This window comes from Episyrphus balteatus, chromosome 3 (assembly GCF_945859705.1).
Source record: "Episyrphus balteatus chromosome 3, idEpiBalt1.1, whole genome shotgun sequence".
Lineage (NCBI taxonomy): Eukaryota > Metazoa > Arthropoda > Insecta > Diptera > Syrphidae > Episyrphus > Episyrphus balteatus.
The window spans coordinates 110,659,178-110,673,701 of record NC_079136.1 but is presented as its reverse complement, the minus strand read 5'-3'; the positions used below and the strand labels follow the sequence as shown (position 1 = coordinate 110,673,701).

General features: G+C 32.6%; 1 protein-coding gene across 1 annotated transcript in view; it reads left to right on the top strand.

Moving 5' to 3' along the window:
• The window catches only part of LOC129917143 (discoidin domain-containing receptor 2-like), a 115,392-nt gene that overhangs the window by 87,868 nt on the left and 13,000 nt on the right, over nucleotides 1-14,524 (top strand). Inside the window, exons 4-5 of the mRNA XM_055997509.1 lie at nucleotides 969-1,200; nucleotides 1,418-1,565. Coding sequence (XP_055853484.1) covers nucleotides 969-1,200; nucleotides 1,418-1,565 — 380 coding nt within the window. The remainder of the gene's footprint in view (nucleotides 1-968; nucleotides 1,201-1,417; nucleotides 1,566-14,524) is intronic.

The window sequence follows — 14,524 nt, the reverse complement described above, 5'->3', positions numbered from 1 at the left end:
CCTTAGTAAAGTTTGCAACTTCACTAGTTACTTTTGCAGGTACTTTTACATTTACTCAAACGAAACTATCATTTTCCATCTTTTAGAAAATTAATTATTATAAACTTCTCCACTCAGTGCGTCGAAATTGATAAATTATGTCCAATCGAAGTGGGATATAAGCCCTTTATAAACTGTCCTTATGAATTCCTAATCAAGACTTTTTTTAAATTATGATCAGATTTGTGTATTTAATTTTGGTATTTTGGATGCATTTCCAGCCTTGTTTTGAAATTAATGAACAAGTTCGATTTACTTTGTCCAGCGACCAGAATTTTGTCTTTGAGAAATATTTTTTTTATTTACTTACATCTTTATTAATACGTTAATAAATTACAATGTTAATATAGTTAGTCTGAGTAAATATATCGGAGGTGAAAACTGACAAACACCTCTGGTTCCTGTGTTTGTCGTCTGAGTGCATATAATAGATATCCAATTAATTACTCATAGTAAAAATCGATTACTTCAAAATAATTCCTCAAATTGCATCCCTAAAGCTTGTGCACTTTTACATAGTCGCTCCATCTGTTATCTCCTCACAAAATTTCGTCCGCCGACGAATTTATTATATTAAAAGGAAATAATTCGACCCCACTGTCTGAAGAGTTTCCATTTACGGTAGCCATAGCCACAAATTGAAATTGGGATGTCCTTTCGCTTATCCGTTATCTGACTTTATGACGTTAATAAAGCTCGGATATATTTATAATTATTTTAATCACGATTTTAACGAAGCGAAAGAGTCGTGTCTACCGACCCGCACGACTTTTAATTACTATAGACGCTCACATATTTTTCTGTCACTTTTCGTTCGTTTTTTTTTTTTTTTGCTTTTTAATTTTATCCTGATCCTGAACTACCTTAGCTCTTATACTTTTATTATTGGATGATGCTTAACTTTTAAATTCTTCTCTGTCTGATTGCAGGCTTAAAATCGACAACAATGGTGGAGCATGGTGTCCCAAGCATATGGTATCGCGTGGCTTAAAGGAGTATCTGCAAATCGATCTGCTAAAGGTTCACGTCATCACGGCAGTCCGTACTCAGGGCCGCTTTGGCAAGGGTCAAGGGCAGGAGTACACAGAATCGTACGTTTTGGAATACTGGCGTCCAGGCATGACTAAATGGATTCGTTGGAAAAATATCCAAGGAAAGGAGGTGAGTGACACTCGGCCACTATTCGTATAGGTATAATGTGACTGAGGATGTGTGCTTAGCTAAAGCCGTCCTGATTTATGGCGACAATTTCCGTTTGCTGCATTCGGGTGCCATACCGAAGTGGTGGTGGGAAAAATAAAATATTTGTATCCTTTTTTGTTGTTGTTGATTTTGAAGAATAAAATGCACAGCTAATAAAAAACACTCTCGATTTTAGGTTCTGCCTGGCAACATCAACACCTATAGCGAAGTGGAGAACCTCTTGCAACCGATCATTTTCGCATCGAAAATTCGCATCTATCCGTATAGCCAATATGACCGAACTGTCTGCATGAGGGCCGAAGTGGTTGGATGTCCCTGGGAAGGTGAGTTTCATTAATTTCCTTTTAATGGTTGTTTATATTATATGGCTGCAATCGCACTGTGAGTATGGCTGTATTTGGGGGAGGAGAAGGAGGTTGGTTTGTAATTTTGTACTTTTATTTTGTGAAACTAAAAGCCAGACGCAATCGTTTGCCCATCATTGCATGACGTTTATTTGTTGGTTTGTATGTTCTTTGGGTTGGGTTTTAGGAAAACATGATACGAACGTTAGTAATAGTTCCACCATCGCACGAAACCCAAGACAAATCCTAAACTTAAAGACTAACGATGGTATTTTCTTGTCGTGCTGTGTTTTTCGTTGTCAGTCGTCGCTGCCGCCGTCGCGACAACATTCTGAAAAAAAATAAAAATTAAACTTCGGTCAGTCTTCGGCGGCGCGGCGTGCGAGTTCGCCACACATTACTGTGGCATGTCGATGTCGATGTATTTCGTAAATGTGAAATTTCTATGCAACATGCAACTCTTGTAAATATTTTACATATTTTACCGGCTTTTGTGAAAACTCCGCGCAAACATTTCTATATTTTGACTTGGGGTATTAGTTTGGTTGGGTTAGAAAATAGGGTACGCTATGATGGAGATATACTTTTGATCGAAAAAAAAATCCTTATGATTTATTTCCCAAGCAAAACATGCTTTCTTTTAATTTTTCTTTAAAAAAAATGCACGATATACTTGCTCGTCCTTATGAAATTATAGCTTTATTTTAGTTTCAAAATAATTTTTTAAAGAAATATTAAAAAGTTATTCTTAAAATTACGAAAAGATTTTAATTTTTATATAAAGTAGGTATGCCATTAGATTTATTGTATAACAAAGAATTTTTGTAATTTTTTTTTGAAAATTGCAATAGTCTTTTTTTATAATTAGTGTCAAAAATTTCCAAATTTTTTGAAAAAAAAAATTGTATGCCATTCTACAGCAATATAATAAATCCACATTTAAAAACAAAAATTGAAGAAAAAAAATAACAAAAAATAAATATTAATATTTAAAGTATCCAAAACTGGTATTTTTGAAAAATTTGATTATAAGTTAACATTCCTAAAAAGACTTTCATGCAAAAAAATAATAAATCAAGTAAATGCATAACAATTCTTTTTACATCTTCTTTATCATTTTGGAACATTCGCACCAAATAATTGGATTTTTGAATAGAAATGGAAACTTTGTGTTTGTGGTACACTTTTTAAGGGGTTATAACACCTTGTAGGCAAGAAATCGAGTGTAATTTTCAGCCGCGTATAAAACAAAGGAGAAACATTATTTTCTTTTGGAGTTTGTTTAGTTTGTTTAAGTATATCAATAGGTAACAGAATAGCCTAATGTGAAAATTTTTAATGATGTGAAAGTTTGTAAATGGCGGCGTAATTCAGGATCATAGTAAAATCCTTTGCTCCCATCGGGCGACCAACTAACTCCTACAGTTTTTAACCCATTGGGCTGAAATTTTGTGTGGATTTAACGATTTTATGGTCTTTTTTTCACCGAATTTTGTTTTTGGAATAAAATAGTAATAAAAACCTCACGAAAACCTCATCAAAATCAAAAAAATCCGTCCACCCATATAGGCTGCAGCTTCATGTACAGATGGAAGTGAGATTTACAAAGTATACATAAAGGTCAGGTAATTGAATAATTTTTTTCTGAAATTGTAGGAACGCAATATAGTATGGATTCTTAAAACTTTTTCTTATCGACACAAATTTTTTTTTTGTTTTTGCTAAAAAGCTAATTGACACATCAGATGGAAAATGTAAATTCAATTAAATATCACTTAGTTGTGCCAAGTCAGCCATAAGACATTGTTCCAAACTAAAGATTATTCGCGTACCTGTTATAACTGAGGCTATACACCAACGCGCACGACATCTACTTTCTTGAGTCGCAAATCTCCAGGAATAACGATGTTCGATCTCTCATAGTCTACAGAGCACCTTTATACTCATTTTTGTGGTTGTCAGAATAAAAACTTAAAAATAAAAGAAACAAGAACATCCACGACGACAATTTTCGCGATAAAAAGTAAATTTTCCATTAAGCAATCTCCCACTTCCAATTATAATGCACTTCCAATCAGTCCTGCTAATTGCATGATTTAATTTCCTTTTAACGAAAATATTACATCACGCATGATTGCAAACCACAACGTTGTTCAAGTTTGTATACAGGCAAAGTAAGTATACGACATCGACCGCTATAAAAAAAAACTAGGGACAATCTGCATTCAAGTCGTAACTTCTCTTTGAATACTCTATGCTAAGAGTTTAGAGAGTCTAGCTTCTATGTCTAGCTACGGAGGGAAGGTATGAGTTGAGTATATATGGAATGGCACACTCATGCCATTTTAATTTATTCATTTTATGTTCTTTAGATTAAAAACATTCGTGCACCATGCAAATAGCGTGCATGCGGAAACAGGAGGAGGTGTTTGTCATTACCTAAGGAGCAAAAGAAAAAAATCACAATCTAAATAGGTGAGCTGCAAAATAACTGGGCAATATTGAATAGTACCCTATTATAGAAAAAAACGTTTTTTTTTACGGCATTCGTTCGATAACGAATGGTTGCTATGTGTCCCTATCGTTTTCTAATAATTAAATAGAGACAGAAATATTCAAAACGTTAACGTATGATCATAATCTTGTTCCGTAATTCGACAAGGGGATTCAGGAGTAATGTGCCAAAAAGCTGGAGCGCGTAGGTTGGGTCGAGACAAGAAAAAAATCTTATGGGAGGGGGGGTCTATTCCCCTCTTTTAGCCGGGAGGGGCAATTTTCTAAAAAATTGACTTAATTTGGAAAAAAATTATTAAAATTCAACGGTTACACCTATGACAACGTGCTATACCTTTTTGTAAGGCCAAAAGCCTCGTCTCTTATTTTGTATTTAAATAAAGCTGATTTATGGTACAGTTTTTCAAAAATTAATTTTCAAAATCAAAATTTTGTAAAACAAAAATTGAAAAAAATAAATTTTGAACAATTTTTTTTTTCAAAATTTTATCTTATTAAGTACTGGTTTAGTCTACAAAATACAATGCTCTTATTTGTTTTTAAACAAAAACAGAAAACCGTATCCAAAAATGTCTTGTCGTTTTCGAGAAATTAATAAAAATCCAAAACTACTTTTTTCTAAGAAACCGCATAATTTTTTGTTTTTACCTGTTTTATGAAACATTAACCTTTCGTCTATTATTTTTTTAAAATTAAGACTTCAATAAGGACACAATAAAGTGATAAAGTAATGAATTTATCCAGAATTAATCAGTTTTTTTGCAGATATAAGGCCTCAAATTGACCTGTGAATTTTTCATATATCAGTGCTTTTTGTACCAGACTTAATTCCAACATGGGAAAACTTGGCTTCTTTTTTTAATAGCTATGGTTTTTTTGAAATTTCAATGATTTCTGCATGGCATTGTTGCAGAATTTTAAATCCATAATACCTTTTCGTCATGAAGTTTTTCTTTTTATAATGTGCGTGCACTAAAAGAGTTTTGAATACCCTTACTATGTAAAAACACTACGAGCGTTAGGAAAAGAGGGGATGGTTTAAAAAAGAAACCGATGCACATTGGTTTTCAGATTTTGAACATTAAAATGAAAGTGAAAAACTGAGGCAAGAATGCATTACACATTCATCGTAGGCCGACTTACTTGACGGTATGCGTCTGAAAATGCCCTCAAGTGTTAACTGATGAACATTTTTTGAATCACTATAGTAAAATTAGATTTTGAATGACTTTATTTAAGCATAATCATATCTTTTTTTCATTGAAATAGGTAAGAGGACCTATAGGTAAAACTGCAGGTTGCTGTAATATTCTCTATATTGCGATGATTTGGCCTGGTTGTTGAAACCCTGGTGAAATTGTTTATCTACTTTGTTTTAAAGCTCAATGATTCTCTAAATTGAGTACTAGTTTTTCATCCAAGGAATTCGAGATTTTAAACCAAACTCCGCCAAAGTTCTTTCTGGAAAATATTATACAAGTGAACATTTTTGGCTAATGTAATGATTGGCACTGTATAATAGCTACACCACCGGTAGATTCTACAAAATTATACGGGAAATAAAAAAGTTGAGCTCATACTGCAAACCGTTTGACTATTCACAGAAAATGTCACAGTATTTCATAGTTTTCACTGATAACTGCTCTGCTATTCGACGAAATGCTTGTTCTTTGAGGCTAGACTAACTGCTGATTCAGACAACCTGATTGTAAATTCTGATGCTGAATTTCTAACAGTGACGAAAAATTTTACACATTTCTCGTTAAAATCAATACCACAATCCTCTATCACGTTGCTAAAAGACTGCCACTGAAATCAATTAATTCGTTACCAGTTTTCGAATCAGCAAAACATTATCCTACCCGCATTAATTCATTGATCGTATTCTTTCTATTAACAACGTACATGCTGTTCCAAATAAAAAACGTATACCTATTATGGAATATTAGTCTATTTAATAGACCCGAGCTCCAGAGCAAAAATAGAACAAATTCGTTCAAGACTTTTTATTGGCGATTATGGTTCCTTGGCATACAAGAATACTCCAGCCAAAAGTGCTACTAAATCCATTGGTGCATTTCTGAGAAAACGGCAACACTGGTCGGTTTTCAGTTTTTTTGATTTAACTCGAAAACCAAGCCTGACTTTGAAATTGTTCAAAGACACTTTTCATAGCAAATTAAATTTTCTGTCAAGTTAAGATGGTTAAAAAATTTTAAAAATTATTTTTGACTAAAATTCTAACCTAAAATCAAAGAAAAAAAAGTTAAAAAATTGACAATTTTATTTGTTTTTACTAAATCAAGGGGCATTTTGTGTCTGTAGCCGGGACGTCCAAACTTTGTACTAATGAAATAAAGTAGAGGTAAAATCCTTTGATAATACGTAATTTTTAATTTTTTTTGTCAAGAAACAACTTAAATGTACCTATTCAAAAACTAGCACTTTTTCTAAATTTTTGACTTTTTTAGTGAAAAGCAAGTTTTTAAAACTCGATAAAATCCTATTAATTGGTAACTTTTAGACTTTTAAAGTAAACATACTTCGAGGGATTGATTTAATATAAACTAAATATGACAAACAAAAAAATTTATTTGCATCCTTATGGCCTTTTGTGCAATTTTGTGTATGTGCATTTTTATAAATACGGGTCGAATGGATGGACGGAGAGCCATTAGCTTTGGTCTATTGCATAGAAGAACATTTAATACCAACTCATTTACTGTTTTCAATGGCCTGAAAAACAATTCTTGTAAAATCCGCGACCAACGAAAAGTTTCTCTTGAAAAACGAAAAAAATACTGTAATGAGTTTGAAACAAAATAGCTCAGGCAAATTAGTAAATCAAATTGCACTTTTCGCGGGACAAATTTTTTTCATGGAACGTGTTTAGGTGAATGTCCTTATCGTAAAAGTGAATTTTTTGGGATGATAAGATATCGGGAACAGCCGCCATCTTGGAAAAGAGGTTGGTGCCGTTTTTATTTTATAACTCCATTTTTACTCATTTAAACCAAAAATGTCCGAGGATAGACTTATTCACAATTAAATTATCTAAAAAATGATATACAAATGAATTCCGTGAGTTAGTTAAATTCAATTTTATAGTCGGTCAAAGTCCAAATTCTTCTCGCAAGGTTAAGACAATATGATATTTTTTCAAATATCTGAAGAACTTTTGATTTGTTTGGGATTTTCTTCAAGAATGAATTATAGCACTTTTGATTATCTATAAAATGAGCCCTTTATCTAAACTGTAACCAACATAATGTATAAGCCATCTAACGTCGAAGTTCACATTCTACTAGTCAAAAGTGAGAAAATAACAAGTTTTCTTCTATTAGACCGAGCAAATTTTTGAAGTGGAGGTATAACCAAAATATAAGTAAACAGTTTTTTAACTATATTCGTCTAAATATTGAATTCAAAGTTTGAAATCTTTAATGTTAACCTTTATATGGTTTTCGAGGTTTTAAATGAAGTGAATTTTCCAATTAACGTGAATAAGCTAAAGTGACACTATTTAAGATTCTAAATATAAGAACTGATGCCCTGTCATTTTTCCAAAACATGAACACCTCAATCTCAGCATTACGATAAGTATAACTCAAGATATGAGGTGTGTAAGCCGTTACCTTTTCGAGACTATTGTGTTTAATTTTTGATTGTTTATTTGAACTATTGAAATCCCAAATAAGTTCAGTTAAAAAATCGTATATCATGACCTCGACGTTTGGTTGCTTCTACAATGTGATGGTTACAAAAACAATAAAGGGTTCATTTCATAGATAATTAAAAGTGCTATAATTCATTCTTGAAGAAAATCCCAAACAAATCAAAAGTTCTTCAGATATTTGAAAAAATGTCATATTGTCTTAACCGAGCGAGAAGAACCCGGACTTTGACCGACTATAAAATTGAATTTAACTAACTCACGGAATTCATTTGTATATCATTTTTTAGATAATTTAATTGATAATAAGTTTATCCTCGGACATTTTTGGTTTAAATGAGTAAAAATGGAGTTATAAAATAAAAACGGCACCGACCTCTTTTCCAAGATGGCGGCTGTTCCCGATATCTTATCATCCCAAAAAATTCATTCAGGACATTCACCTAAACACGTTCCATGAAAAAAATTTGTCCCGCGAAAAGTGCAATTTGATTTACTAATTTGCCTGAGCTATTTTGTTTCAAACTCATTACAGTATTTTTTTCGTTTTTCAAGAGAAACTTTTCGTTGGTCGCGGATTTTACAAGAATTGTTTTTCAGGCCATTGAAAACAGTAAAAGAGTTGGTATTAAATGTTCTTCTATGCAATAGACCAAAGCTAATGGCTCTCCGTCCATCCATTCGACCCGAATTTATAAAAATGCACATACACAAAATTGCACAAAAGGCCATAAGGATGCAAATAAATTTTTTTGTTTGTCATATTTAGTTTATATTAAATCAATCCCTCGAAGTATGTTTACTTTAAAAGTCTAAAAGTTACCAATTAATAGGATTTTATCGAGTTTTAAAATCTTGCTTTTCACTAAAAAAGTCAAAAATTTAGAAAAAGTGCTAGTTTTTGAATAGGTACATTTAAGTTGTTTCTTGACAAAAAAAATTAAAAATTGCATATTATCAAAGGATTTTACCTCTACTTTATTTCATTAGTACAAAGTTTGGACGTCTCGGCTACATACACAAAATGCCCCTTGATTTAGTAAAAAAAAATAAAATTGTCAATTTTTTAACTTTTTTTTCTTTGATTTTAGGTTAGAATTTTAGTCAAAAATAATTTTTAAAATTTTTTAACCATCTTAACTTGACAGAAAATTTAATTTGCTATGAAAAGTGTCTTTGAACAATTTCAAAGTCAGGCTTGGTTTTCGAGTTAAATCAAAAAAACTGAAAACCGACCAGTGTTGCCGTTTTCTCAGAAATGCACCAATGGATTTAGTAGCACTTTTGGCTGGAGTATTCTTGTATGCCAAGGAATCATAATCAGCAATAAAAACTCTTGAACGAATTTGTTCCATCCAAAAGGGTCTAGACTATATGCCCCAATTTCCAACACTGAAAATCATCAAATTGGAAAAAAATTTACTTTTTAAATTTGTTTTCGCGTTGTTAAAGAAAAAACATGTTTGCCCTTCAAAGAAGTATGTGCTTGTACATTTTCGTTTTCATTATTTAAATTTCAGATTTTCAGATTCTCCAAGTTTTTTTTTTCTGCTGAATTTAAACGACTTCCGATTATATTACGTTACAGTTGACAACAATGTCAATCTCCCTCAACAAAACATGTAATAACACTTAAATTTAAAGACACTTACCTACTGGTATAGGATATTTTTCTCTCTCAAAAAAAAGGGTTGATTTTTTTTTCTATATATGTATCTATGCCTGTGCTTACCTAGCTATAACAATTGTTATAAAATACAATTTCGCATTTAATAGAACATGACAATCTGCTGTTCACTTTCCATCCCCAACCCAACACACACGTAACATCTTTTGCACAATAAACATTCATGTGTAACTAAATATCACATAATACAGAAATCCGAAGAGAACTTCCTAGATACGAAATTATTCATAAGATCTTACACAGATATACTCTTTGTATACTAATACGTACTCGCATCAATTCATGTACATGGATATAAGCTGTACAAACACGCTTAAATACAGCGGCTATACAAAATATTCAATTACATTTAAGCTGCCTGACTTATCAATATACGTACCGTACATTGTACATATAAAGACTCTTCTGATGCTCGTTGTCATTGAAATCATCTTATAGGCCTCCTCCACATCCAACCTATTCTCAATAGAACGCCTTCAAAATGTGTAATCCTCTACTTTCAGCGGATATCTGATGTACTCCAGTATCGTATTACCCAATATGTAACCAACGATGCGCGAAGATAATGTAGAGAAAAATCGAACTAAGCTATTACTCGTAAACATCTCCTCCCGCATCACAGCTGGAGCTGCCAAGATGATGCACCACCGCACCATATCGAGATTTTAGATGATATGCTCCTCGTGTAGCTTTCAGAAGACAGTGCAACTGAAAATGATGTCTGATGCTTGTTCCTAAGTGTCGGTTGATGTCACTTTTAATCGCTAATGAGGTTATAAATTATGCACCCCAAGGCTCTGGTGTTTTCGTGTTTTCTGTTTTTTTTTTTATAACTTTTAATTTAATCAATAGAATTGAATTGAAAATAGATTCTGATGTCTAATAGATGTCCTGGTATAGTTTTGGTGCATCTTTACAGACATTGGGTTCGGGTAATAAATTTCTCGGATCGTATCTCATATGAACAAAGAAACTTCCAGCCACTCATCGTAGTCGTAAAACAGGTGTCTAGACTGAGGATGCATATGAAATTCAACTTGTGACTTGCATGCGCGCATCTTCTAGTCGCGTCCTGTTAATTGTGGCTTTTCTTCAATTTCAAATGTTCCACATTAATTATGTCAGAAAGCAGTCAGCATCGTATAGATTTTCTTGGAAATCAAGTTCATGTGATGCCAATGCGACTCTTGAGTGTCACAAAAACCTTCTTACAAGCAGGGCCGTTAAAGGGATAAAAAAAGCTAGAGTGTTACATAAGAGAGTCTTTCCTTATAGGTACATACATATATGTTATTGTTAGATTCTTTTTGCTGTATGCTTGGCAAAAAAAAAATATTTACCAAACGAAGGTATCTCTTAACAAGACTGGTGTTACCATAAAATTAGAAGACGAAATATTAAATAATCTGGTTTGCATTAAAAGAACGTGAAAGTTGTTTCGAAAAAAGGAAAATAAAATGTATAGCAAAGGTGGCCAATTTACCCCTGCTCAACGTTAAATGAAAAGAAAACAAAATACATGTACCCAAAAGAGTTTTGATGGTTTTTGAAAAATAAATTTTCAAACCTAACATTTGATAAACAAAAAAAAAATGTTAAAATCATTTGAACTGACTTTGTTTCAAAATAATACGCTATTAAAACCATTTTTTTTCATTTGAAATATTCCAAAGCTATGATCAATTTTTATTCAAAAATTAAAAGCATAATCCTTTTTTTTTGGAAATTGACTGAGTTTTCAAGTTTGTAGAGCATTTTTTTTTGTAGATAGTTTGCAACACATATCAAATGGAATTTACAAAAACCTGCAAATTCGTTTTTTCTATTTAGAGTCAATTTTTCATTAGACAGATAAACCACAGTCGAGGCTTATTCCTACGAATCAAGGTTTTTATATATTGACATTATTCTTCTGATAGTCTACCCGAGAAAAATATAGATATTGATTTCGGCGCACCATCGCAGCACCACGACTGCACCACGTCCGCACAATTTCATTTTATAAGAAAAATTCGCTGCACCATAATACATAATTTTGGATTGTTGAAAAATTAAAAAAAAAACTACTGACGAGAAGGATATTCGAACCCGAGTATCTATCCAGAGCACTTTCAATTAGAAGTCCAACGCCTTAACCACTCGACCACCAAGTCATGTTTGTAAGAACTGGTAATTTGTTGCTTAAGTCAAAATAACTTTGAAGCGACTTAACATTTGTATAAGTTCGAGAACAGAATTTTTGATCATGATGCAGTCGTGGTGCGGCGGCGGTGGTGCAGCGAATTTTTTTCATAAGTAGTTTTTCAAAATAAAATGGTGCGGACGTGGTGCAGCTGTGGTCAAAATATGGTGCAGCGGTGGTGCGGCTGCGGAATTTAATTTTTAAACGGGTAACTTCAGATTGCAAAACGTTCCAGATGCTATTAAATAAGACTCAAATGAAAGTTCAATGAAACATCGTTGAATTGAGTCGTTGCCCTAAGAGGATCGTATCTCGCTATGAAAATAAAAAATATCTTTAGTGGAAAATTAAGAACGAAGTTCAATTTCACTCGCTCGATATTAAGTCAAATTTGGAGTCTAAGTTGTTAGTTGTCCTGCAGGAAAACACGTTGTCTCATTCCGAAATTATAACTACGCTCCTGGTAATGAAGAAGTGGTTGGTGGTTTTGACATTGGAAATTCAAAGAAAATATGTAGGTTCTCCTTTCTTCGCATTACATATGTATACCTACAAGCTACAACCTAAGAAATGCGCCCTTGACTGATGTGACGCGCTCCAAAGGATACCATTTTCATTTTGAAATTTACTGCTGCCATTTATCACGCCTCTTAATTAAAAACATGTCACTGTTTTGACTTGGAAATAAATATGTAATTTCCCCCCTCGATGTCAGCCACACTGTATTCCGTGGCGGTGGTATAGTGGCGGTGGTGCCGTTACATGTGCGGGGATTCGCCAAGAGTGTTATTGCATAGTCACTCAGTCATCTGCTACATCTGGTGGGTCTTCCAAAGTTCTTAAATTTTTGACGAAAACACCAAAGATCAAGACGAGACGACGACGATTCCGACGACATGACGCGACGGAAGGTAATAAGGGCGAAACAGGAGCACAAAGTCATTTAAATTTTCCTCAAAGCAAGGACATTGCCTTTGGAATAGTGTTTTTTGGTGGTGGAATTGTACAATTAGAAGCGGATGTTGTAGAGTGTATAAGTTTTATATGAACTGATGTTGTTTTTGTTGTTGTTGTTACAATATTAAATCAAATTGAGGTCTTTAACGCGTGTTGCTAGTGATTCTCGAATTATTACTGAAATTATTTTCGTTTTAAATTTGAATTAAGGGGGAGAAATAAACGAAGAAATGAATATTTTAAACATCAAAAAAAGGAGAAGTGGAATTGAAGGTAATTAGATCAGCATAAGCGAATTTATGTATGTAGGAGCACAAGAGAGTTAGTGTGGCTTATAGTCATGAACATGTGTTATCGTTCTACTTTGAATAATATCGAGGGAGATAAAACAGGAAACCTCAATTTTGTGACTAATTAGTTGTGACGACCTTCAACTGATTAGATTTTCAAATGAAGAACAGGAGAGAACATTTAATATTTTTCCTTGGAATTTTGAGTTATAACAGTTATTGGTGAATTGGAAAAAAGTTTATAGAATGTGCTCGTATAGGTATTTATTTATAATTCTTCACTGCAACTGTCAAAAATTCCCAAAGAAGTGCCATAAGAACATATTATTTTTTTTTTTTGACATGAAAACACTGTCTATATGCACAAAAAAGTGTGACTCATTCTTACGTTCCACCTGAGGATATAAGCAGGACTTTTGAGCATGCGATTTTGTAGTACCTACAAAAAGTTTAAATATAGAGACCTCAATGCAATTTAATGTGAAACGTTCGGAGTAATTTTAAACTCGACTAGTCAAAAATAATTATCAAATAAGCTATCCATTTTAAATAATTTTATAAGAATGCCATACTTATAAAATTTTTTCTACAATAGCAAGCTAATGTGATCCAGTCGTTCGTGATTTTTTTTTTTAATTATTTAAAACTGAAAGTTTTCAATGGACAGGTTCAGAAACGTTAGGGACTATCGGTCTCTGATTTATCAACAACTGTCAAAAAAATGTCTTCCAAATTAGGTAATTTTATTGGAAAGCTGACCGAAAAGCTAGTCAAGAAAATTTTCTCTAAAAATGTAGGAAAGTTTGTTTTGTCTACTTGACAGCTGATTGTTTTTAATTTCAGAATTACGGTAACAGATTAAATTTATTTGTGTGAAAAAGGAGTAAAAAGTGCATTATCGGTCTTAATTAATATTATTTATTAAATTTAATTGATATATGGTGTTTGGGCCATGCGATCTTTAATACTCTCAAATAAATTTCGAAATTTGACAATAATACAAACTAATTTAGTCAATTTACTCAAATCTCCGTTCAGAAAATGACGTTGCCTAAATATCTAGTTCCTGATATTTCCTTAACGTGATATAAAAAGGTTTTAAATTTTGAACTTATCAAATCACAAATTTCTAAAAAAAAGCGTCATCGAATATCTAGTTTCCAAATGCACCAATGAGAATTTACCAGTGTGGATTGCAACCTTGTCTCTTTTATTTTTTCCAATATAATTAACAATTTATTTGAAAATATTTAAGTATTGCTTGGAAGCGTTTTCACTTCAAACCAGCTTTAAGAATTTGTAACTGCACCAATTATTGTTAATATTGATCTTTTTATAGCACTCCAGGGGGCAAAAATGCCTAAACTTTAACTATAACAGAATCTAGAATATAATTGAATTAAAGAAGCAGTGTCCCTGCGACTTCATTCAACCTCTTAGCTTAAATTTTTCTTTTGTTTTCGTTTTCTATAAACGACTCTAAAGGAGCCGCACAGACTGGCACCTTAATTATTCAACAGCTCTCAATTCATTATGCCAGTTAAAATCACATTTCCTTTAACCTTTATCTTTATAAAACACAGTAAAGTAGATAACCAAGCCAATGACCTATCTTAAAGAACCAACGACGATAAA